General features: G+C 42.6%; 1 protein-coding gene across 3 annotated transcripts in view; it reads right to left on the bottom strand.

Annotated features, from left to right (window-relative positions):
• FEZ1 (fasciculation and elongation protein zeta 1) overlaps window positions 1–24229 on the bottom strand; it is a 42679-nt gene that overhangs the window by 1199 nt on the left and 17251 nt on the right. For 2 of the 3 annotated variants that reach the window (XM_088832282.1, XM_088832283.1), the window contains exons 4-9: window positions 15401–15487; window positions 13332–13500; window positions 9674–10017; window positions 8601–8681; window positions 6328–6403; window positions 1890–1955 (exon numbers count right to left, since the gene is read on the bottom strand). In XM_088832282.1, the coding sequence (XP_088688408.1) occupies window positions 1890–1955; window positions 6328–6403; window positions 8601–8681; window positions 9674–10017; window positions 13332–13500; window positions 15401–15487 (823 nt within the window). The remainder of the gene's footprint in view (window positions 1–1889; window positions 1956–6327; window positions 6404–8600; window positions 8682–9673; window positions 10018–13331; window positions 13501–15400; window positions 15488–24229) is intronic. The other variant, XM_055415932.2, reaches the window with a different exon arrangement.

Genomic DNA, 24229 nt, shown 5'->3' with positions numbered 1-24229 from the left:
CTTGTAAGAAGAAGCAGAGGCTCTGGCACTCTCTCATCAACAGAAGAAAGGCCATGTGACGACATAGCAAGAAGGTAGCTGCTTGCAAGCTGAGAAGAGAGCCCTCACTAGAAACCCAATTTACTGGCCCCTTAATCATGGACTTCTACGCTCCAGAACTGTGAGAAAATTAATTTCTGATGTTTAAGCCACCCAGTGGTATTCTATCAGCCTGAGCACACTAATACAGATATTAACATCCCCCAAAAGAAAGACAAACAGACGGTAGGTGTCTCTTAATGGAAGTTCCCAACTACTGATAAATTAATGCTTTCCAAAAAACTGAGGATTCTAGAGTACTGAGTCCTCTGGCCTTGCCTGGTCCGGTCTGGTGTGGATGCTCTGAAGGCGTTCAGCTCTCTGGCTCCACTGGACAACAGGAAATGCAAAAGGTGGAAGAACATACTAAATGAAACCATGAGGACAAAACTACCAAGTAAAAGCCGGAATAAGGAAATTCTATGGATCAAATCACTTGGTTTCTTTATGATATAAAATTCAAAGAATGTGAGAGATGAAGGAAGGGGGAAACTGTATAATATTAATAGAGATTCAAAAGACATCCTTGGTGGTTCAGTGGCTAAGGCTCTGCACTCCAAATGCAGGGGGCCCAGGTTCCATCCCTGGTCAGGGAACTAGATCCCACACGCAGGAACTAAAGATTCCACATTCTGCAACTAAAACACGGTGCAGTCAAATAAATGAAATGAAGAGATTTAAGAGAAACATTATGAAATTGTAATGTGTGGAACATCTTTGGATCCCAACTCAAAGAAATAAACTGAAAAAATTTTACAGGGAAATCTGAACACTGGTTGAAGAGTTAAAGATACTTTGGGACGGCGGGGGTGGGTGGACCAATGCACATGGCATGAGGGATCTTAGTTCCCCAACCAGAGACTGAATTCTTGCCCCTTGCAGTGCAAGTGTGGAGTCTTAACCACTGAACCACCAGGGAAGTCCCTCAAAGATACTTTAAAATGTTTTATTTTTCTAGCTATGATCATGTTCTTGTGATTATGTTTTAGAAATGCATACTGAAATCCTTACGGATGAAAAAAGATATAATGGTTGGTATTTGCTTCAAAATAATATGGAGGAGAGAAGCTGGGTATGGTTATAAATGAAACTAGATCAGCCAGGAGCTAATAATTTTTAAAGCCAAATGCTAAGCACGTAACAGTTCACTATCCAGGTGTCTCCAACCGCCAGGAGCTGATGCCTGATGATCTGAGGTGGAGCTGATGTAATAATAATGGAGATAACATGTACAATAAATGTAATGTGCCTGAGTCATCCCCAAACCATCCCCTTCCCCTCCCCCTGGAAAAACTGTCTTCCACAAAACTGGTGCCAAAAACGCTGGGTACTGCTGCACTACACCATTTGCTCTACTTTTACATGTGTTAAATGAAAGATGAAACAAAAAATTATGATCCATAATGAAAGATGAAACAAAAAATAGCTATAAAAGGATGTAGCTAATCATGTCCCTAGTTTGCTGCCTTTCAAGTAGTCGAAATTGTTAAAGGTATCCTGAGGCTTTGTTTTTGCCAACTAAACAGCCCAAGCTTCACAGAACTTTAACAATAAGCCTTTTGTACTGGTTTGGCTGCTCTTCAGTGTGGAGTCGCTCTGGTGACTGGGGGTGATGGAATGTCGTCCTCAGGCCTCCTAGCAACACCCAAAGGCAAGGGCCGGCTCACAGTTGTCCACGGAACTCCCCAGCCCTGCCTTGTCTGGCCCAGTGTGGATGCTCCGGGAGGCCCACAGAGTGCTCAGTGCGTCCAGCCGGCAAGAGTCCTGGGGCAAAGCTCACTTCTGCTCCCAGAGACCTGGGCTGCTCTTACCTTTTAAAATGTAGTCCGTCAGCAAAGTGGGAACCTTCTCATTATCCTCCTTCATGGCAAAGAGAACTGGAGGGAGGGGAGAGAGAAGAGTCGAGACGAATCAGGGCACGTAGCTCACTTCTGGGCCAGATACTCCACCAACCCAACGACAGTGAGAGAGGGGTCAAGGCAATCAGACACTTGCTGAGTGTTGAGCAAAGTCTGGAAGCCTCTGCCAAGAGCCAGCATTCGCCTGCTGGTGAAGGAGAAGCCATCAAAAGAATCAGGGTGGCCCTACTGATGACCTGCCGTCCTCTTTTCTCTTTTTTCTCTTTTTCTTTTAGTCTTTCCTTTTGTATGCATGTGCTCATCTGTAATTTCCCCATCACCTATGAATTATGCGTCTTTAATGATCATAAAAATAAAGCAATTTAAAAAAGGAATCAACTTTCAGAGGCAATCCAAATGTTAAGAATAACAGCTGTCACACTGCTGAAACTCTGATAAATCTGTCTTTAAAGACATCTTATTCATACAGATATTATTAGAAAAGTTCTCATCTCCAATTTATTAAGAGCAAATGAATTTAATTCAACAAATATCCTCTACTTTATGCCCAGTACAGTGCTAGAATTTGGGGAAATGCAAAAGTACTGAGGACATTCAAGAAGCTTACAGACTTTTAGTTGAAAAGGGATATGAACTACATATGAAGCAAACAATAGGAAAGTGATTAAAACTTAAGGTTTTTCGTAGAACAGATTTTTCTGTTATTAAGCTAAGAAGTACCTTCTCATATTCATTATTCATGATGCCGTAGTCAGCTCTGTAAAAAAATCCTTCAAAAAATATTAACATCTGGACCTTGTTTATACTATCAAAAAACGAGAGAAGGGATGGGAGTATCCAACAAGAGATTTCATCATCAATAGATGCCTTAAGTAAACTCTGGTATATGCTTTCTATGCCATCTCAAACAGCTTCATTAAAAAAGATAGATGAGTATGTATACAAGACATACTTATCAATGAAGAAAGGAGGTTGTGGAACTTAATATATTAATTTTAAAAGAGTAAATAATGTTAATATTGATAGAAAAAAATCTGGAAGAATGTGCATGAAACTAAAAAGCAGTTACCTATGAGTATGAGGCCCCAGGTGATGTTCTCTTCAATATCATAACGCTATAAGGTCCAGATTTTTTCTATGAACATGTATTACTCTTTTTTCACACTGGATACAATAATCTTTGAACTCAATTTCATTTTTTTAACTTTTTAATTTTATATTGAAGTATATAGCCAGTTATCAATGTAATGTGATAGTTTCAGATGGACAGCGAAGGGACTCAGCCATATATATACATGTATTCATTCTCCCCCAAACTCCCCTCCCATCCATGCTGCCACAAAACATTGAGCAGAGTTCCTTGGGCTGTACAGTAGGTCCTTGTTAGTTATCCATTTAAATATAGCAGTGTGTACAGGTTTTGCTTTTTGCAAGTCAAGAAAACACTGAAGATCAACTGGCCCTGATGACTGAGGTCAGGAGGCAATTTGACAATGGAGAGACTCCCAAGTCCATTCCCAGATCCTGTTCTCCACTGATTACCTTCAGTTCAGTTCGGTTCAGTCGCTCAGTCGTGTCCGACTCTTTGCGACCCCATGAATCACAGCACGCCAGGCCTCCCTGTCCATCATCAACTCCCAGAGTTCACTCAAACTCATGTCCATCGAGTCAGTGATGCCATCCAGCCATCTCATCCTCTGTCATCCCCTTCTCCTTCCGCCCCCAATCCCTCCCAGCATCAGAGGGATGAGTCAACTCGTCACATGAGGTGGCCAAAGTATTGGAGTTTCAGCTTTAGCACCTTAACAAGTAGCAAATCAGGGTCATGGAAAGTGAAAGTCACTCAGTCGTGTCTGACTCTTTGCGACCCCATGGACTGTAGCCTGCCAGGCTCCTCTGTCCATGGAATTTTCTAGGCCAGAATACTGGAGTGGGTAGCCGCTTTCTTTTCCAAGGGATCTTTCCAAACCAGGGATCAAACCCAGGGTTCCCGCACTGAAGGCGGACTCTTTACCATCTGAGCCACCAGGGAAGCCCACTTGACTCCAAAACTCAGGCGGGGGTAAGAAACAGCCTGATGGTGGCATGAGTCCATGGCCAGGTCCAGAAAAAGACTGGACCTCGGGCCATTCAGGCAATGGTTTGTTTTATTTCTTCTGTATTTTTAGACATGCATTCATTTCAACGTAACAGGCTGAAAATACGTTGCAGCTGGGCATGTGAAGACTAAAATAAATGCTGCCCACCAAGAAGATAGCAATAAAAATACAATAATTGCACTCAGCCCAGCCAACATGTGAATAAGATGGTCTCCAAAATTTACAAGAATTGTCCAGTCTTGGGCCTACGTCCTTGACTCAGGAGTTGGGAAAAGAGGAATTACTGTTCACAATCCATACACAGATGTGCCAAAAAAGAGAGCTCTCATAACATACAGGAAAGTTGGTATTCAGGGAAGTTGGCAGTTTTTTTTAAAGGGATAAAATATTGGAATGTGGTATGTCTATACGACAGAAGAGAGAGCCATAAAAAGAATGTTAACCAAATGTTAACTGATGTGACTAAAATCATGATATGAAATTTAATAGCCTGTGTAATCCCAACTATATGGGAAAGACATAAAATACTATGCCTGAAAAACACCATATAGTAACCACACTGAAGGGGGGAAGAAGCTATTTATTTTCCTTTATTCACACTTCTATGTTTCCAAAGTATTCTAAATGATGGATATACTCCAGCCCTAATTTTTTAAATGAACTTCAAAAGTGTACACAAACCCCTGTTTCTTGGTTAAAATGAAAGGATTTCACACTAAATTCCTGAATGGGTATCTGTAATAAATTTACAGCTCTTTATTTTTTAAAAAAAAACAGCATGATAGTGTGCTCTACATATATCAACCTTCATAATTTGTCCAAATTATTTTCCAAATGCTTGCTGCCTGTGAAAACACAAACACCTATAAAAGTCAGCTCGTTTCTATCTGCTCCCATTAAAAACAAATCTTAGGGCATATTTATGCAAATGAAAGAGCTTCAGATGACTTAAGAGGAAGCTGATGCACTTTGAATTTAAACTTCCAGGTTCTCAAGGACATGGTATCTATTGATGGAGGCAAGATTTCCATTTATCAGAAACTTCTTCTTTCCTTCTCCAAAATGATAAAAATGAAATCTCTGGACACCTTAAGCAATGGGCCCAGGAGGTATCTATCTTCTTCAGCCAAATAGATGAAGCCCCCTCTTCCCTCCCCTTAGGCATCAAAAAGCCCTACCAGCCCATTCCCTCTAAGGCAGCGCAGCAACGGCGGGCATCCTGTTAGTGCGTTACTCAATGCAGAGCTCGGTTGCCAGGGTGATGGATTGCCTTGTGATTTACCCAGCCCTTCCTCACATCTCAGCCTAGGATTTTTCTCTTCCTAAAAAATCAAGCTGACACTGATGGCTAACACCTTTGCCCCCAGCCCTTTGGGGGTTGTAGTGTCTGATGGATATCGAGAGATTTTGCCTAAAAAGGCTCTCTCTCACAGGCTGTTTTCTCCAATGGCACTGAGTGTTTGTTAATATTACTGGACAATAGAGTCATGGTCTGGGAGGAAAACCAGAATCTATTCTCTCCCATCAGCCTTACCCCACCCAAGAAACCTTGCTTCTCATTAAATACAGTCAATCTGTTAGAAGGAGCTCCCTGCTTTGGGAACACAAGGCAACCTCAAACTACAGGCAAGGCGGAGACCTGTCGGCGAACCACAGACAGTCCCCTGCTCAACCTCCTCCATCAGCTTGTTTTTTCTGGCAAGTCTCTTCCCTTCCAGGAACCAGGAGAAGACAAGGCAGCTCCTAGTATCACTGAAGAGCTCTTTAATTCTGCCCCATGTAGGGAACATGATACAATGGTGTGGAGCACATTTTGATCCATTGAAACTGCACTGTTAAATTTAAAATAGATAACCAACAAGGTCCTACTGTATAGCACAGGGAACTCTGCTCAATATTCTGTAACAACCTAACTGGGAAAAGAATTTGAAAAAGAACAGATGCATGTATATGAACAATTGAATCACTCTGTTGTATATCTGAAATTAAAACAATATTGTTAATCAACTGTATTCCAATATAAAATCAAAAGTTAAAGGTGGGGATGGGAGGGAAACTCAGGAAGGAGGGGAGATATATATATATAGTTATGAGTTATTCACATTATTGCACAGCAGAAACCAACACATTTTAAAGCAATTATCCTCTAATTAAAAATAAAAATAATAGTAACAAAAATAAAAAAGAAACTTCCCTGGGGAAACCTCAGGCCCGAGACACCCAGGGTAAAATTCACAGGGCAAGAGGGACAGAAATGACAGTTGATCTGGCTGAGAATGGGAGGAACTCACTGTTGGTCAGCATCTGGAGGTCTTCCACTGACGGGGGCGAGGCCTTCTTCTCGTAAGGGATGACTGTGTTCAGGTACTAGGAGACAAACGTGCTGTGCGTGAGACAGGAGCCCCATTCCCGGGGCCGAGATAGGGGTTGACAACTTGCATGGGAACTGGGTTTTTCTCTAAAAAACACGCACTCCATCAAATTTGATGTTCTCAACAACACAGATGACAATGTGTGCACCACTGTTTCAGGATTTCCCCCCATTTTTGGAAAATGTCTCTTTTAAAGGAAGACTTTATCGTAATTAAGATTCATACAATTCTCACAAAACAGTAGGATACAAATTCTCTCTAAGTTCCCATAGACGATGAACCAGGAGACACTGGAACATATCTAGGGACATAAAGCAGAGGGCAAAAATGCCATGGTCTAAAGGTATTGAAATCAACAGAGTCTATTCTATCATCATGGACTTATGTTAGAAATCAATATCAAAAGATATTTGAAAATAACCCCCATATTTTGGTTCATAGTGCTTTTCAAGTCTACTATATCCTTCTACTTTTCTATTTATTCTATTAATTTTTGAGAGTTTGATATTGAAACTCCAACTAAAAATCTTAGTTTATCTACTTAAAAAAATTATTATAATATATACTGGAACTATATGTAACTTTGTTCTGTATTTTTCAGGTCTCCTGTAAATATGTTACCATACTTTCGCAATTTAAAATAATGAAAAAGAAAGTAAAATTCCCTCCCACCAAAAGTAAGACTTGATCATATTAGCCAGGAAAAGGGTCCCTCCACTCCAACTAATAAAGTCTTCTGAGACTAGAAACTTTTTGATTATTTAGGAATACTGGTGAGCTTTTGGTCCTCCAGGCTAAAAGCAGAGAACATTTCACAGGCGTAGGATATTTCCTTCTCGTCTGCAGCGCAACTAGAGAATGAACGCTTTCTCTTTTGTCAAAATGACCAGTGAGAAAGCCTCAACCCCGCCCAGGGTCCGGGATGTTGGTTTTGCTCCCTCTGGTGGAAATGAGGTGCTCCTACAACAAAAAGTGTCCAGTGGGCTATCCAAAAACACTGGCCAGAGGGACCTGGAAGGTTCTGAGGGAGCCTGACATCACAATTGAGAAAAGCGCTAAACCATGAGGCTTGTGTTTTAGCCGTGGCCTTGGCACTAGCAGTGTGGCCTGGGGGAAAACTGCCTAATCTCTCTGGGCCTTTGTTCTACCTCTGTGAACTCAGGAGACCAAGTTACATGTTCATAAAATCTCTTTCCGGGAGAGCTCCAGGAGACGGTGAAGGACAGGGAAGCCTGGCATGCTGCAGTGCATGGGGTCGCAAAGAGTCAGACGTGACTGAGCGGCTGAACAACAACAAAAATCTCTTCCCAGTGTGCAGCTCCAGAATTCTAACACTTCGGATTCAGCCACAAATATGCCTGAAATATACACAGATTTTGTGCATGATCTCAAAGGTGTCTTTGGACACACCGACTTTCTCCGTTAGGTCATGGGCAGGACCAGGACTCACTCATCTCTGTACTGCCTAGGGGCCTAGCAACAGAGCTCAGCACATGGCAGGCACCAGATAGCCAGAAATGCAAACCATTTCTCAGGGAAGTAATTGATTAAGTGAAGCCAAACTGGAGACCCCGCAGTGTGGGTTACAGTCAGCAAGGCAGCTGAAGTCTTGGTGGCAGTGGCTCCGCTAGGATACCAGTGTGCTTGCTAAGTTGCTTCAGTCGTGTCTGACTCTTTGCAACCCTATAGACTTTAGTTCACCAGGCTCCTCTGTCCATGGGATTTCCCAAGCAAGAATACTGGAATAGGTTGCTGTGTTCTCCTCCAGGGGATCTTCCCAACACAGGGATCTCTTGAGCTCATGTGACTCCTGCAATGCAGGAAGAATCTTTACCGCTGAGCCACCAGGAAAGCCCAGTGTGGTAAAGCTAATTAAACTCTTGGATGGCATCCTTCATGAAGCGGCTTCTCCTTTAACGCATTTTGTTCTGAGAGCAACTGAACTCACAGGTTTACAAGGAAGGTTGAGTTTTCACCATGGCCTCTAATATAAAAGTTCAAAAAAAAATTTGCCTTTAAAAAGACATATTCTGCTACTCCTTCAAATGGAAGAAATTGTGAGGACATCCTCCCACCCCACCCCCAATCTTCCCCCATGCGGGGATAATTCTAGTGTATCCCCATCCCCCACTCTGTTGAAGAGACCAAGAGGCAAGAGTCTGGGAAGGAAACTGGGAGCAGAGAGGCCGTACCTGCTTGTCACTTCCCGAGGGGCCGAAAGTCTGGCGGATGCCACTCTGCAGGATATTGGAGATGCCTTCCATGCTGAAGCGCTGGGAGAGGGGAGCGAGACTCAGAAGGGCAAGTGCTTCCCTCAGAAGGGCAAGTCTTCCCTAAGCTTCCCAGACCTGTCAGCTTCTACACCATCCCAGATCAGGGCCCCGGGATTTTATAACTGGAAAGTAAAGGTAAAGATCTGGGCTATGAGACAGGCCAAAATTTCAGCCTGTGCTTTGCAAGAAGAAATAGCAGCATCTCAAACTCTCTCATCTGAGTAAGTCCCTCGGGTAGTAAGACCCAACCCCGCCACCTCACCCAGGCACTCCTGGGTTTCCTCACTTCAGCCTCTGTTATGTAAATAGACAAATAAAGCAGCACAGAGAAACTTGGACAGATGACGATGAAAATGTCTCAGGGAAGAAAACAAAATGCCCAGTCATTGCAAAGGATGGATGTGAAGCACTTGTCCTCATCTAGGAAGTTTTTTCCAAAATGCACATGCCCGGGGCCCCATTCAGTAGCTCTCGAAGAGAACTCAGGAATAGGTATTTTGAGAAATCTCCTTAGATGATTCGCTGAGCCTCCCTGATTGAGAATCACTGGTTGGAAGAATCCGGTCACAAAAACAAGGTGTCATAATTTTCAATCCTGAAACAACCTAATGACCTCCTAAAGAGATGAGTCAGAACTATAAACTGCTGGTAACAGGGACTCTGAACCCAGAGTCTCAGGGCACAACTCCACTCGGTCTTAAATACCTTCACCCCACTTCCTAGAGTCTTGCCTATTAAAGCACATAGCTGTACTCATTTCTCTTCGAGAGTTACATCCTGTCTCCTTCAATTAGACCAGGTGTCCTCTGGGGGCGCAGAGGAGATGGGTGGGCTCTTCTCCCTCTCGTGGCCTCACTGTCTGCCAGGGGTTCCTACCCAGTCATGGCTCCGGTCAGGTCTGTCTGCGGCCACAGCTGGTCTGTGCCTGGGACCCGCAATGGGGACCCCAGAAGCTGGACACCCCTGGTCCTCGTGCCGGGCTGTCCTCTTACCTTGAGAGGCATCTGGCTTCCCTTGTCTATCCGGCTGCTCTGCAGGCTCAGGCCTTTCTCTTTCCGCCTCTTCTTCATCAGTTCTCGCTGCTCCTTCTGCTTGTTCTGCACCTCAATGAGCACCGTGATGAAGGAGTTCTTCACTTCCTTCTCGAACTCCAGCTCGTCCCGGCGGGCCAGCTGCTGCACCAGCTCCTCCGAGAAGTCTCGGATGGCTCCCTCTACTTGGTCCAGGAGCTCCATCAGCTCAGACCCAGACATGTGCCTCAGGCCTGCAGGGGAAGACCGTCCTGCAGGGTCACTGCCTCCAGCCCATGGGAGAGGCTCCTGGGGCCCAGAAGGACCTGCACGATTCAGGCGCATGCCAGAAGGGAGGACAAGTTATGGACTGTGAAAGAAAACATCATCTCGGGAAAACAAAGCGGAGAGAAAAACCAGCCCCTGGGGAGACCTGTAGACTCTGTCCACAAAAATGCAGGTGGACACACATGTGGTGTTTGATCGCTTGATCGGTCTCCCTAGTTTTCCTCTGTCTCTATAATATTCCTCAGGCTTCCTAGATGGTGACAGTGGTAAAGAATCCACCTGCCAATGCAGGAGACACAGAGAGGCTGGTTGGACCCTTGGGTGAGGAAGATCCCCAGGAGTAGGAAATGGCAACCCACTCTGGTATTCTTGACTGGAAAATTCCATGGATAGAGGAGTCTGCCAGGCTACCGTCTATGGGGCCGTAGAAAATCGGACATGACTGAGCGACTGAGCACATATAATATTTCTCACGTGAAATGGGTCAAGAATTGGGAGAGGGGGACATAAAGAAGATTTCGACATCTGTGTCGAAGAGCAATAGAGAGGTGGTGTCTATTCCCAAGACCTGATCAAGAGAGAGTCAACAGCAAAACAGGCAGAGTGATCTGAGGTCTCTCTACACCGACTGTCCCGTGTCACAGTGTATGTATCCAAAAATACGTGAGACATGTAAAGACAGGAAACACGCATGGAAAAATGAAGCCTGGCCTGCTGGCACCGAGTCTCCTGCTGCTGTTAGAGAAAAGAAAAGGGAACCTGGGATAAGAGAACACAGATCACTTTACTGTAAATTCTTATCCCCTCGGACTTCTTCATTTAAAGCAGATTCGGGAGCATCTCTTCGAATGCGCTCCTTTCTAACGGCATCTTTTGTTTCTTCTTCATCAGCATCCATTCTCTTTCTTTCCGTTCCCGGCTCCGCCCAGGGTATTTGCTGACTTACTTCGACCTCCCCCTTCAATTCACTCTTTGGAGCTGTCCTCCTCCTTCTGTTTTTGCCATTTCACTCTGCGTTTCAGCTGTTTTCCCCAGTCTTTCACTGAGCAGTTCTGTGTATGGGACCTTTGTGTGGCGGAGAATGGCCTGATTGGAGCAGCTGTGAATGCAGTGCTGGAGCCAAATCCATGGCTCCCAACAGATTCTTTCTGCTAACATCGCCCTGCTTCCACTCTCTGCAGCCATAGTCTGACTTACAGGACTCAGTCCCTTAGGTCACGCCTCTGTTTTCACCACTATTCTAATCAGAGTTTGGACTTTTATACCCTGACCATCCCGCCTTCCCTCTCTGTCGTTTGTTAAGTCCCGCTGCTGTTGCTAAGTCACTTCAGTCGTGTCCGACTCTGTACGACCCCATAGACGGCAGCCCACCAGGCTCCCCTGTCCCTGGGATTCTCCAGGCAAGAACACTAGAGTGGGTTGCCATTTCCTTCTCCAATGCGTGAAAGTGAAAAGTGAAAGTGAAGTCGCTCAGTTGTGTCTGACTCTTAGCGACCCCATGGACTGCTGCCTACCAGGCTCCTCCATCCATAGGATTTTCCAGCAAGAGTACTGGAGTGGGGTGCCATTGCCTTCTCCTAAGTCCCGCTACCCCCATGCAAATTCACGCCCAGGGAACGTGGCCTTTCCGGCAGCATGGTTACCATTATCCCTACAGATGGATAAGTTTATACCCATTTCTGCCACTGGCGTTACATCTTTTAATTTCACGCTTCATCTGCCTCTTTGTTTGCAGGATGATAATTACTACGAGCCTGTGTCAGAGAGTTAATACGATATGCAGATTAAGAGTGTGGACTCTGCAGCTAACCTGCCTGCCTTCAAATTTTGGCTCCACCCCTTATGACCCGAAGGTGGTATAAAGGCAAATACGCATTAAAAATAAGAGGCTTGGGGCTTCATTGGTGGTTCAGCAGTTAAAACTCCATGCCTCCATTGTTGGGGATGTGATTCGATCCCTAGTTGGGGAACTAAGATCCCACATGCCACATGATGGGAAAAAAAAAAAAGAGGCTTGATTCTCCCTGCTGAAAATAAGGGAAGAGACTTCCCCTCTCCCTTCCCTCCCTTTTCTTCCAGAATCTCTTTCTCTGTCCTTTCCAAATGTATATCATTCATCTTCATGGCTACATACACCTCCTGCCAGTCTCAGGACTCAGGAACGTTTCCTCAAGGATCTGGGAGCCACTGCTTTGAAAAGTCATCACCAAGAAACAAAACAGGGGCCTCACTCCTCACCTGACTCCAAATTGCAAAACTTCTTCAATGTAATGGGTTGTGTCCAATTGCCAGTAGGTAAAGGTGAGATTTCTCTCTGGTTTTGCAAGCCCTTTAGTGGACGACTGTGATAAGGAAATCAAACCAGTCAATTCTAGAGGAAATTAGTCCTGAATATTCATTGGAAGGACTGATGCTGAAGCTGAAGTTCCAATACTTTGGCCACTTGATGCGAAGAACGGACTCATTGGAAAAGACCCTGATGTTGGGAAAGATTGAAGGTGGGAGGAGAAGGGGACGACAGAGGATGAGATGGTTGGATGGCATCACCGACTCAGTGGACATGAGTCTGAGCAAGCTCTGGGAGTTGGTGATGGACAGGAAAGCCTGGCAGACTGCAGTTCATGTTGCAAAGAGTTGGACACAACTGAGTGAACTGAACTGATTGAACTGTGATATGCACCATACTCTGGCTTAATGCTTACTCGATAATAAAATTGTTTCCTTTCTCCTTTAGTGTGAAAAGGTTTCCCGGGTGGGGAGGAGATATTATTTTTAAATCATATTTCCCCAACAATGGCCTCGAACAAGTCACTTACTCGTCCGGAAACTCAGTTAGCTCAGTCCTAATGGGGTTGCTACAGGCATGAAATGAGATTATGCGTACAAAGTTTGAGAACAGGCTTTGGTACTCCAAAGCTCTCTAAATATATGAGCTATTATTATCATCACTGTTTGTAGATTTTTTTTTCATTGACTTTATGGCAGCATCATGTGGGGTTTTCGGGGGGTGCACTGTGCAGCATGTGGCATCTTGGTACCCCAACCATGAATTGAACCCACACCCCCTATATTGGAAGTGCAGTCTTAATCACTGGACTGCCAGGGAAGCCCACCAGGGAAGCATCATTTGGAATAGTGAGTTCAGAAGTCCTCTACTTGTTCTTTGGTTCATTTTAATTTTGCTCGATTGCCTCCTCCCCACCCTCTGTGATGCGAACTTCTCTACTGAATCCCAGTAAGAACAGTGATGTCAACTCTCCAAATCCCGAGGCTCCATTAGTGGCATGCGAAGCACATGCCCTACCCAGCAGAGCTGATTTGTCCTTCGCGAGTCCACCCCCAGGACCCTCACCTTCGTAGGACCAGTTGTTGTTGAAGGTCTGGGTCAAGGCCTGCATCTCCTGCAGGAGGACCGAGTCCGCCTGGGAGGAGGTCTCTCCCCCGTCCTCCTCTTCCAGGACCTCCTCTTCCTCTTCAGGGTCGGGGGAATTCTGCATCATTTCCTCAATCTCTTCAATCACCTGAAGAGGGTACACAGAGAGCACTCACTCTTCTCTGCTGCAGGAATATCTCAGCGTGAAGGATGGTCAATGAAGGATGTGCCTAATTTGCTGTCTTTGTAAAATTCCTAAAGCAATATTGTTACTTAATAAATATTGAATAATAATAAAAATAGATCTGGCCAAAGGCTTGCAAACATTCTCCCTTCAATGCAAAGCCCTCTTTAATGTCAAACCTCTTCCAAGAACACCATTTAGATGAGTGCTTTATTGGAAATAAACTGCTCTTTCAGGAAACAAAGCAGAGCTGCCTGGAAGGGAACATTTACTTCAATTTGCTGAGCACTTTCTTCCTGAGTGGGAGAATATTTCATCCACCCAATGTGAACACAAAATCCAGTCCATTCATTGGGATGATGCTTATGACCGGAAATGGCCGTGTTCCTAGGACAGCTCAAACTCATGTACTGCTTTTCACATAGAGGAAAAGAGCTCTACCTTCAGAATTCACCACGATAAGAACTAAAGCTGGCCAACAAGTGCAAATAAAGACAATTAAATAATAATAGAATAAGTAGGGTCTGGATAGCAGAAAATAGGTAAGAAACTCAGCTATAATGTAGACTATTGTAGGGGACTGGTTCTAGAAGATGAGATTAAAATTCGATAACTGCCAAAAGGGAAAAGGGTGAACTATTGAACAATGCACAAGACTTTGGACACTAATTGTTCACACATGAAGAAAAGGGAATGAGCAGAGACTACATCTTTGGAAGGAGCCATTGATGAATCTAGTCAGAACAGAGCATCTGTATATTTGCCTGTTCTCGATGCTGTGATGGGCTCTGGCTCCAAGGCCACTGGTCATTGAAGTGGGTTCCTTTATGTTAGGCTGGACCAAAGATAAAGGCACTTAGAGTTTCCTCCTTTGGAATAAATTCCATTTTATTCCAAAGCTTTCCCATCTCCACTCACAAATGGAGGGGATACTTAAGCCATTCATGGACTACAAGCAAATGACATGATCCCTCTTTGGAATTTTATGGCTGAGTTCCTCGAAGTCGTTATCATTGAACTTGGATCACTGAACTGTATTTCCTCCCGAAATTCACAAGAATAAATGCTAGCACCTATTCTTTTCAATCCAGTTCCCTTTAATCTCTTGATCCTTATCTGTTTATATCCCACCCTCTACCACAGATATGAAAGAGTTCCTTTTACTGAAAAGCACTTTCTGGAACCAAAGGCTCCTGGTAGAGCTTTTTCAGAATCACTCTGTGAAAATGCTTGAAAGGTGTCTGGCTCAAAGCAAGTGCCCATAAATAGTTGTTGACTGAAAGGTTGAATGCGGAATCCAGAGACCCAGGAGTATTCTCCCTAAGCAACAAATTATTAAAACCAAAATGTAAGTCAATAAAATGTGAAGCACTCTATCTTTTTTTTTTTTTTTTTTTACCAAATGAGTATTTCTAAGACTCTTTTGGGAAGGTTCAACATTTTCAATGTTTTATGAAATATGGGAAAATATCCATCACTTGAAAGCCTCATCTGTCATTTCTATTCTCATGAGAACAAGGATTTTGGACTCTTATCTAAGTGTCTTGACACCAAGTACAATGAGCTGCAATAAAAAGGCTTAGCAGGAAATGAAGGCAGTAAACACTGGGCCCCTCTCAGGCTGTTACCAAACTCGGACCCCACCCAATGCACATGTCAGGAGTTACATTCCCATTTATTGCAGGTGGGTAAACTGAGTCTTAAAGACACATGAAATCCCTTATCAAACACACTCTCAGTCATGACACAGCCACCACAAGACCATAAATTTTTCTGTTACCTTAAAGGGATGTGGCAAGTGCCTACTCAAACTTTTTCTCTGTCAAAAGAACTAAAAGTCCCAAGAACCAAGACATATTCATACCTGATCTGCTGTGAGCAGAGGCTCCTCATTGATTCCAGAATCGTGTTCGCTCTTCTCATTGAACTCTTCCTCTTCTTTCTCATGGATCTGGAAGGGGTAAAGAGTGGGGATGGAATTCTGATTGACCATCAGCAGAACTAGGATTCTCTCCAGTCTCCAGAACAGATGGCCCCGACAGAGGCCATCCTGACCACCCACTGTGTAAAGAGAGAATCTGAGAGGTGTGCAGAGTTTCATTCAATTCCAAGAATACTCTGTCCGTACAGCATACATCACTGGGTCCAACATGGTCAGAAAAAGACAGTAAAGCATGTGTGGCCACAACTATTCTCATCCAAGGGGAGAAGCACAGCTGTTTAACACATAGACAGGTCACCTTCAGGTGAACAAGGAACCTTCTCAAGGTGAACAATAATGGCAACCAACTCCTGCAGCAAAGGCACATTTGTTTATATAAGGAGTTTCAACTGGGACTCTGTTTCCAGATTTTACTTTAGATGGCGCTTTAGCGGTAAAGAGCTTGCCTGCCAATGAGGAGACATGGATTTGATCCCTGGGTTGGGAAGAGTCCCTGGAGGAGGGCATGGCAGTCCACTCCAGTATTCTTGCCTGGAGAATCCCGTGGACAGAGGAGCCTGGTGGGCTACAGTCCATAGCATCACACAGAGTCAGATACAACTGAAGCCACTTAGGATGCAGATATTATAAAGGGTGAGTTGTTCCAGCCAAAGAGTCATGCTTTTAAAATCTGACAAAAAGTCATCGTGTTGTTGGAATCTAGGCACAGTGTCATAGCTGATGAAGGATGTGTAAGAGCTCCACAGAACATGCCATGGAACAACCTGACCACACAAACCAAAGAACAAACTCCAACAGCAACAGTAAATACTGAAATATTTGCACTGTCTCCAAAATTCCGTCCCAAGCAAGACTGCAAGTCGACAACCATCAAGGTTCTAGATGTTGAAGCCCAGCAAGGTATTCACAGCATGTTTGACTTTACTACCCATGTCCCAAGAGGCCATAGCCTGGTGCTGATGGTCAAATCCTGCACAAAATAAGCACAAAGCTGGGAAAGACTGCAAGCAGGAAGAGAAGGGGGGAAACAGAGGATGGGATGATTGGATGGCATCACCAGCTCGATGGACATTACTTTGAGCAAACTCCAGGAGATGGTGAAGGACAGGGAAGCCTGGAGTGTTGCAGTCCATGGAGTCGCAAAGAGTAGGACCCAACTGAATGACTGAACTACAAGCCACTAAACAAACTAACAAGCTGTCTGTGTCCAGGAGTCTCATTTGAAAGTCATCTCCAGCCTGGCAAGAGGTGCCTCCAGGAAATCTTTCTGCAGACACTTCTCATCCAGGAATCAATTTCACTTGCACACCAACAGCTGGCATGCTGGTCTGTCTGACTACTGGGGATTACACGTTTCCTATTCTAATTAGCACCCCCAGGAAACACCCTGGTTCCAGTCCAAGCAGTCATGTCAGAGGGAATCCATCCTCAGAAACATCTCCCCGTTTCCTTAAACTCTATCTTGGCAGGCACCCCCAACAACAACGTATCACCTTCTATCTACATTTGCTTAAAACCAGGACTATGTCATAAAAAAAACAGAAACAAAAAACTCAAATACATATCAAAGGCCATCTGCTCTCAACCTGGGTAAGGGGTAGGACAGGGAGGTAATGGGATTATTTGAGGGGCTTTTGTGCCAGATGGTGACATCTATTTCTGCTGTTGAACCCATATGCTCCTCTCTCTGCCAAGTCCACCACCTGTGGTACATGCCTGCTTCCCACAGCTTCCAGCTGTGCAGAAGGAAACTCCTATAGCCACGCCTTCTTCACAACTACTCTCTCATGGTAGAACTTTCTTTAGGGCTAGGAAGTCCTGTGGTAGGAGTTAGGCTTCTGCTCAGCAAGTTTTATTTTCTTGTTTGGATTATTTTTTACAATAATATATAAGTATCTGACAGCCAGTGTCAGTCAGTCTCCAAGCAGAATTTTTGTCATAGTAAGTTTATTTTTTAAATGGCATATTTACATTTCCTGAGATATGACCAATTTTAGTGAGTTTACCTCACTGGCTGTTAATACTGCATCTTTCAACTACCCCAGCCCCCTGCCCAAGGTCCTCCCCCGGGCTCCTGGTGAAGGCAGGGAGGGAGTTTTTAGGCATTGACCCTTCTTGCCATTCAGACATTATGGAAGTAAGGAAGCTGTGCAGCAGCATGGATGACTCTTAATTAGAGCCTCTTCTCTTCTCTCTGATGCACAGCATACTAGTCTGATTTGTCAGGCGTGGGCAAAACAAGATTTGAAATGAATTGTAAGCTTGTGAGGGCTTCCTTGATGACTCAGATAGTAAAAGAATCCATCTGCAATGCAGGAAACCCAGGTTTGATCCCTTGGTCGGGAAGATCTCCTGGAGGCAAGAATAGCAACCCACTATAGTATTCTTGCCTGGATAATCCCATGGATAGAGGAGCCTAGCAGGCTACAATCCACAGGGTCACAAAGAGCCAGACACGTGTGAAAGCTACTGTGAGTTCCTGGTAACATGGGAGCTATACCTAACTCCTACATCCTCAGATCCTGTGAAATTTTTGCAGCTTGTTTTATGTCCCTGGATATGTTCCAGTGCCTGCTAGTTTACACTGTATGGGAACTTGAATAGAATTTGTATCCTTATTGTGTGAAAATTGAATAAATCTTACTTATGTTGAATTGGTTCACAGTGCTTTTCAGGTCTACTGTATTCTTCTACTTCTCTTCAGTTCAGTTCAGTTCAGTCGCTCAGTCGTGTCCGACTCTTTGCGACCCTATAAATCACAGCACGCCAGGCCTCCCTGTCCATCACCAAATCCCGGAGTTCACTCAAACTCATGTCCATCAAGTCGGTGATGCCATCCAGCCATCTCATTCTCTGTCGTCCCCGTCTCTTCCTGCCCCCAATCCTTCCCAGCATCAGACTCTTTTCCAGTGAGTCAGCTCGTCGCATGAGGTGGCCAAAGTATTGGAGTTTCAGCTTTAGCATCAGTCCTTCCAATGAACACCCAGGATTGATCTCCTTTAGAATGGACTGGTTGGATCTCCTTGCAGTCCAAGGGACTCTCAAGAGTCTTCTCCAGCACCACAGTTCAAAAGCATCAATTCTTCAGCGATCAGCTCTCTTCACAGTCCAACTGTCACATCCATACATGACCACTGGAAAAACCATAGCCTTGACCAGATGGAACTTTGTTGGCAAAGTAATGTCTCTGCTTTTTAATATACTATCTAGGTTGGTCATAACTTTCCTTCCAAGGAGTAAGCGTCTTTTAATTTCATGGCTGCAATCAGCATCTGCAGTGATTTTGGAGCCCAAAAATATAAAGTCTGACACTGTTTCCACTGTTTCCCCATCTATTTCCCATGAAGTGATGGGACCAGATGCCATGATCTTTGTTTTCTGAATGTTGAGCTTCAAGCCAACCTTTTCACTCTCCTCCTTCACTTTCATCAGGAGGCCTTTGATTCCTCTTCACTACTTCTCTTATATTCATTCTATTAATTTTTGAGAGTTTGATATTGAAATTCCAATTAAAAATCTTAATTTATTTACTTAAAAAAATAATTTAAGATATAGTGGGACTATATGTAACCTTGTTCTGTATTTTTCAATTTTCCTATAAACTTTCAAAGGATATGATAATATGAAAGTGTTATCATATTTTCATAATATAAAAAATATTTTAAAATTAATAAAAGAGGTATAGTGAGGTATAACTAAAAATCCAATGGTAGAAATAAAATGGAAGAACAGAAAGTATTCGAACAACCCAAAAGAAGGCAGAGAAGGTGAAACAGAGGAATACCAACAATAAAAGAAAAACCCAGGTGGAACAAATAGAAATGCAAGATGGTATGCCTAAATACAAACTATTAACATTAAAAGTTAGTGCATTAAACACTATGCAAAGGAACTAAACACAATAAACTAAAAAGCATAGATCATCATGGTCAGACTAAATATAAAAGAGCCAACCACATATAATCTAGAAAAGATATATTTTTAAAGACACAAATAGGTGAAAAGTAAAAGGACTGAAAAATGTTTACCTAACAGCAAAAGAAAGCTTTTGTGGTTAAATTCATATCAGACAAAGTAGATTTCAAAACAAGGAGTATTACCAGGGATGAAGGATATTTCAGGGCTTCCCTAGTGGCTCAGGAGTAAAGAATCTACCTGCCAATGCAGGAGACACAGGAAGGTTTGATCCTTGGTGTAGGAGGATCCCATACACCGCAGAGCAATGGAGTCCACGTGCCACAACTACTGATCCTGTGCTCTAGAGCCCATGCTCTGTAACAAGGGAAGCCACTGCGGTGAGAAGTCCATGCACCACATACAGAGAATAGCCCCTGCTATCTGCAACTAAAGAAAAGCCTGCACAGCAACGAAGACCCAGCACAGCCAAAAATAGATAAATAAATAAAATTAAAAGATATATCATGATGATAAAAGGGTCAATCAGGAATACATAACAATAATAAAAGTGTGTATAATTAATAACAGATCTTCAAAATATGTAAAACAAAAACTAACAGAACTAAAAAGACAAATCCATGATTTAATATTAATAATTGGAGATTTTAACATTTCTTTCTTGATAACTGATATGACAAAGAGACAAAAAAATCAGGATATAGGAGAATCCAACAGTACTGTAAACCACCTTAATCTAGTTGACCTGTACAAAACATCACAACCAACGATTGCAAAATAAGCATTCTTCTCAATGGCACATAGTACATTCACCAAGATACAACATATGCTTGGTCATAAATCAGTCTCAATATATTTTAAAAGATTTGTACAGATTTTGTTCTCTGACTAAATTAGAAATCAATGACAAAATGATATCTATAAACATTTTTCTAAGTAACCCATGGTCAAAGAAGAAAGAACAAGAGAAAAATAGAAAATATTCTGAACTGAATGAAAATGAAAACATACCATATTAAAATTGTGGATTCAGTTGAGGCAATGCTTAAAGCTTTCCTGTTTTAAGATGCTGTGTTATGACTATGGTCTGAATGTTTGTGTCCTCCCAACACGTATGTTGAAATCCTAGCCCCCAGTGTGATGGCATCAGGAAGCAGGGCCTTGGGGAGGTGCTGAGGAGGGTGGGACCCTCATGAATGGGTCTGTATTCCTATAAAAGAGGCTCCCAGAGCTCCCTTGCACCATGTGTCCTGTGAGGACACAGCCAGAAGTTGACAGTCTTCAAGCTGGAAGAGGCCCTTTAACAGAACCAACCATTCTGAAACCCTGATTGTGGATATCCAGCATCCCTAACTGTGAGAAGTAAATTTCTGTTCTTTATAAGCCAGCCAGTCTGACTCTGTAGTCCAAATGGAACAAAATCATTTTTTCAAGTTTGAAATAGGATCTAAGCTCCCACCTGTGTTGCTGCTTTTAGTCAGTAAGTCGTGTCCGACTCTTTGTGACCCCATGGACTGTAGTCCGCCAGGCCTCTCTGTTCATGGAATTTTCGAGGCAAGAACACTGGAGTGGGTTGCCATTTCCTTCTCAAGGTAATTTTCCTGATTTAGGAATCAAACCCGAGTCTCTTGCATAGGCAGGCAAATTCTTTACTGCTGAGCCACCAAGGAAGCCACAAGCTCCCATCTTAGAAACTTAAAGAAATGAAGGGTGAAGTAAAACCCTAGTTTAAGTACAAAGAAGGGTACAATAAAGTTAAGGGAAGAAATAAACAAACCAGAAAATGAAAAAACAACAAAGGAAAAAAAAACAGAAGTGGTTCTCTGGAAAAATTAATAAAAGTGATAAACCCATAAACTGATGCAGTGGGGGTGAGGGGAAGGGACAGAAGGAGAAAGAAAACACAAATCAACAATATCAGTAATAAAAAAGGGAACATCACTCTAGATCTTATTAACATTGAAAGAATAAGAGAATATCAGAAACAACTTTGTGGTCAGTACATTCAATGACTTAGATTAAATGAATAAATTCCTTGAAAAACACAATTTGCCAAAATTAAAGAAAATCAGCAAGAAATGGAAAATCTGAATAGCCTTATATCTATTAAAGAAATTAAATCGGTAATCAAAAACTGTCATAGAGAAGGATGGTTTCACTGGTGTAGTCAATCAAACATTTAAGGAAGAAATAATACCAGCATAACAGAAACTTTTTCAGAAAATGGAAGAAAAATTTCTAACTCATTTTATGATATTACAAGAGAAGAAAACTAAAAGAGTCCTATTAACATAGATGCAAAAATCCTTAATAAAATGTTAACAAGGGACTTCTCTGGTGGCACAGTGGACAAGAGTCTGCCTGCCAGTGCAGGCGACACAGGTTTGATCCCTGCTCCAGGAGAATCCCACATACCACGGAGAACTAAGTCCATGCACCACAACTACGGAGCCTGAGCACCTACAGCCTGTGCTCCACAATGAGAAGCTGCCTCAGTAAGAAGCCTGCACACCACGAAGGGTAGCCCCTGCTCTCCACAGCTAGAGAAAGCCCATGCACGCAGCAATGAAGATCCAGGGCAGTAATTCACCACATGAACATAAAAAATTGATCTATACTCATAAAGTATCCCATAGATTTAACACAATCACAGCTGAACTTCTGGCCAATTTGTTTGTACAAATTTATCAGCTGATTCCAAAATTTACATGGAAATGCAAAGGACCTAAAATAGCCAAAGCAACTATTTTTTTTGAAAAAAAAAAGAACAAAGTGGAAAGACATGCTTTCTATCAAGACATTACCATAAAGCTACAGTAACAAAGACAGTAGAGGATTGGCATTCAGATAGATGTGTAATAGAGAATTCAGAAGTAGGTCCACAGATTTAGGTCAATTGATTCTCAACAAAGACGCCAAGACAATTAAATATGAAAAAGATAATATTTCCAATGAATTGTATTGAAACAACTAGACAGCCATGCTGCTGCTAAGTCACTTCAGTCGTGTCCAACTCTGTGCAACCCCATAGACGGCAGCCCACCAGGCTCCCCTGTCCCTGGGATTCTCCAGGCAAGAACACTGGAGAGGGTTGCCATTTCCTTCTCCAATGTGTGAAAGTGAAAAGTGAAAGTGAAGTCACTCAGTCATGTCCGACTCATAGCAATCCCACGGACTGCAGCCCACCAGGCCCCTCCATCCATGGGATTTTCTAGGCAAGAGCACTGGAGTGGCTTGCCATTGCCTTCTCTGTCCATACCCATGCACAAAAAATGAACCCTGATCTAGCCTAACACCATATACAGAAACTAATTTGAAATGGATCGTAAATCATATAAAAGCTAAAACTACACAACTTCTAGGAGATAAGAAAAAATCTTAGTGATGTTGGGCTTGGTAATTTCTTAAATACTGAACATGAGAAGCACAAGCTGTTTTTTAAAACTGAATAAATTTGATTTTGTCTCATTTAAAAGAACATTTTCTCCTCAAAAGATAATGTTAAGAAAGTTTTAACTTTCTTAGACAAGAAAAATAAATCCATAGACAAGAAAAAAATATTCACAAAACATACAACAAAGGACCTATATCTAGAATGTATGTGTTAAATTAATTAAACAAAGGGACCATTAGGCTAAGGTGACTTCAGTGCTTCAGGAGGTTCCTAAGCAAAGCAAAACCAAAACCTCTAATGCCTCAAGGTTAAGAATCAAACCAAAGGACAACCACTCACAAACAGCCAATCAGAGTTTCCCAAATAATACAACCACTCAAACGAGAGCCAATCAACTTATTTCCTTCCTTTGCTTCCATCTCTTCTCTGTAAAAGTCCTTCCTCTAACTTCTGTGGGCAGAGCACTCTTAACCACTTTGGGTTTGGCACTGTCAGATTTTAACAGAATTTTGCTTAAATAAACTGTCAAAAATTTAATATGCTTCATTTTATCTTTTAACATGAGGAACTCGAACATCTCCATAATAACACAAACAGCCCACTAAGAAAACGGGCAAAAGATTTAAACAGCCATTTCACCAAAGAGGATACACATGAAAAGATGCTCAGCATCATATATTATCAGGGAAATGCAAATTAAAATCAAAATAAGATGCTGCTATATACCCACTCAAATGACTAAAATCAAAAAGGCTGTGCATGCCAAGGGCTGGTGGGGTAATTTGAGTTCTAAACTGGAACACGGTTTGGCAGTTCCTTAAAAAGTGAAACATACACTTACAATATGACCCAGCCATTTCACTCATAGGTTTTTATCCAAGAAAAACAGAGACATATGTCCACAAAAAGACTTACACCAGAATGTTCATAATAGCTTTATTTGCAATATTCAAATGCTGGAAACAGCCCAAATGTTCATTCACAGGTGAACGAATAAGAAAATTATGGTATATCCATATAACGGAAGACTACTCAGCAATAGAAAGGAATGAACGTAGATACATGCAATAAAATAATGAATATCTAGATAATTATACTGAAGTTTAAAAAAAGACAAAAAGAGTGCATGCTTCATGATTCTATTTATACACAATTCTAAAAAATGCAAACTAATCTACAGTGACAGAATCAGGTTGCCTGAAGATAGGGGGTGAAAGGAAGAGTGATGGACATGAAGACAGGCTCGCTATCTTGCTTAATATCTTGTGGTGATGGTCTCACAGACATAAACATAAGTCAAAACCTAGCAAACTGTACAGTTTAACATGTGCCGTTCATTGCATACCAATTATCTTTCAGTAAAGCTGTGAGTTTAATTTCAAGAGTGCAAGGTTGATTTAACATTTGAAAATCAATTCATGTAATTCATCACATTGACATAA

Source organism: Moschus berezovskii, chromosome 25, assembly GCF_049115385.1.
Source record: "Moschus berezovskii isolate FMDL1 chromosome 25, NW_MosBer_1.0, whole genome shotgun sequence".
Classification (NCBI taxonomy): domain Eukaryota; kingdom Metazoa; phylum Chordata; class Mammalia; order Artiodactyla; family Moschidae; genus Moschus; species Moschus berezovskii.
The sequence above is the reverse complement of the archived record's forward strand: the minus strand, read 5'-3'. Positions and strand labels throughout refer to the sequence as shown.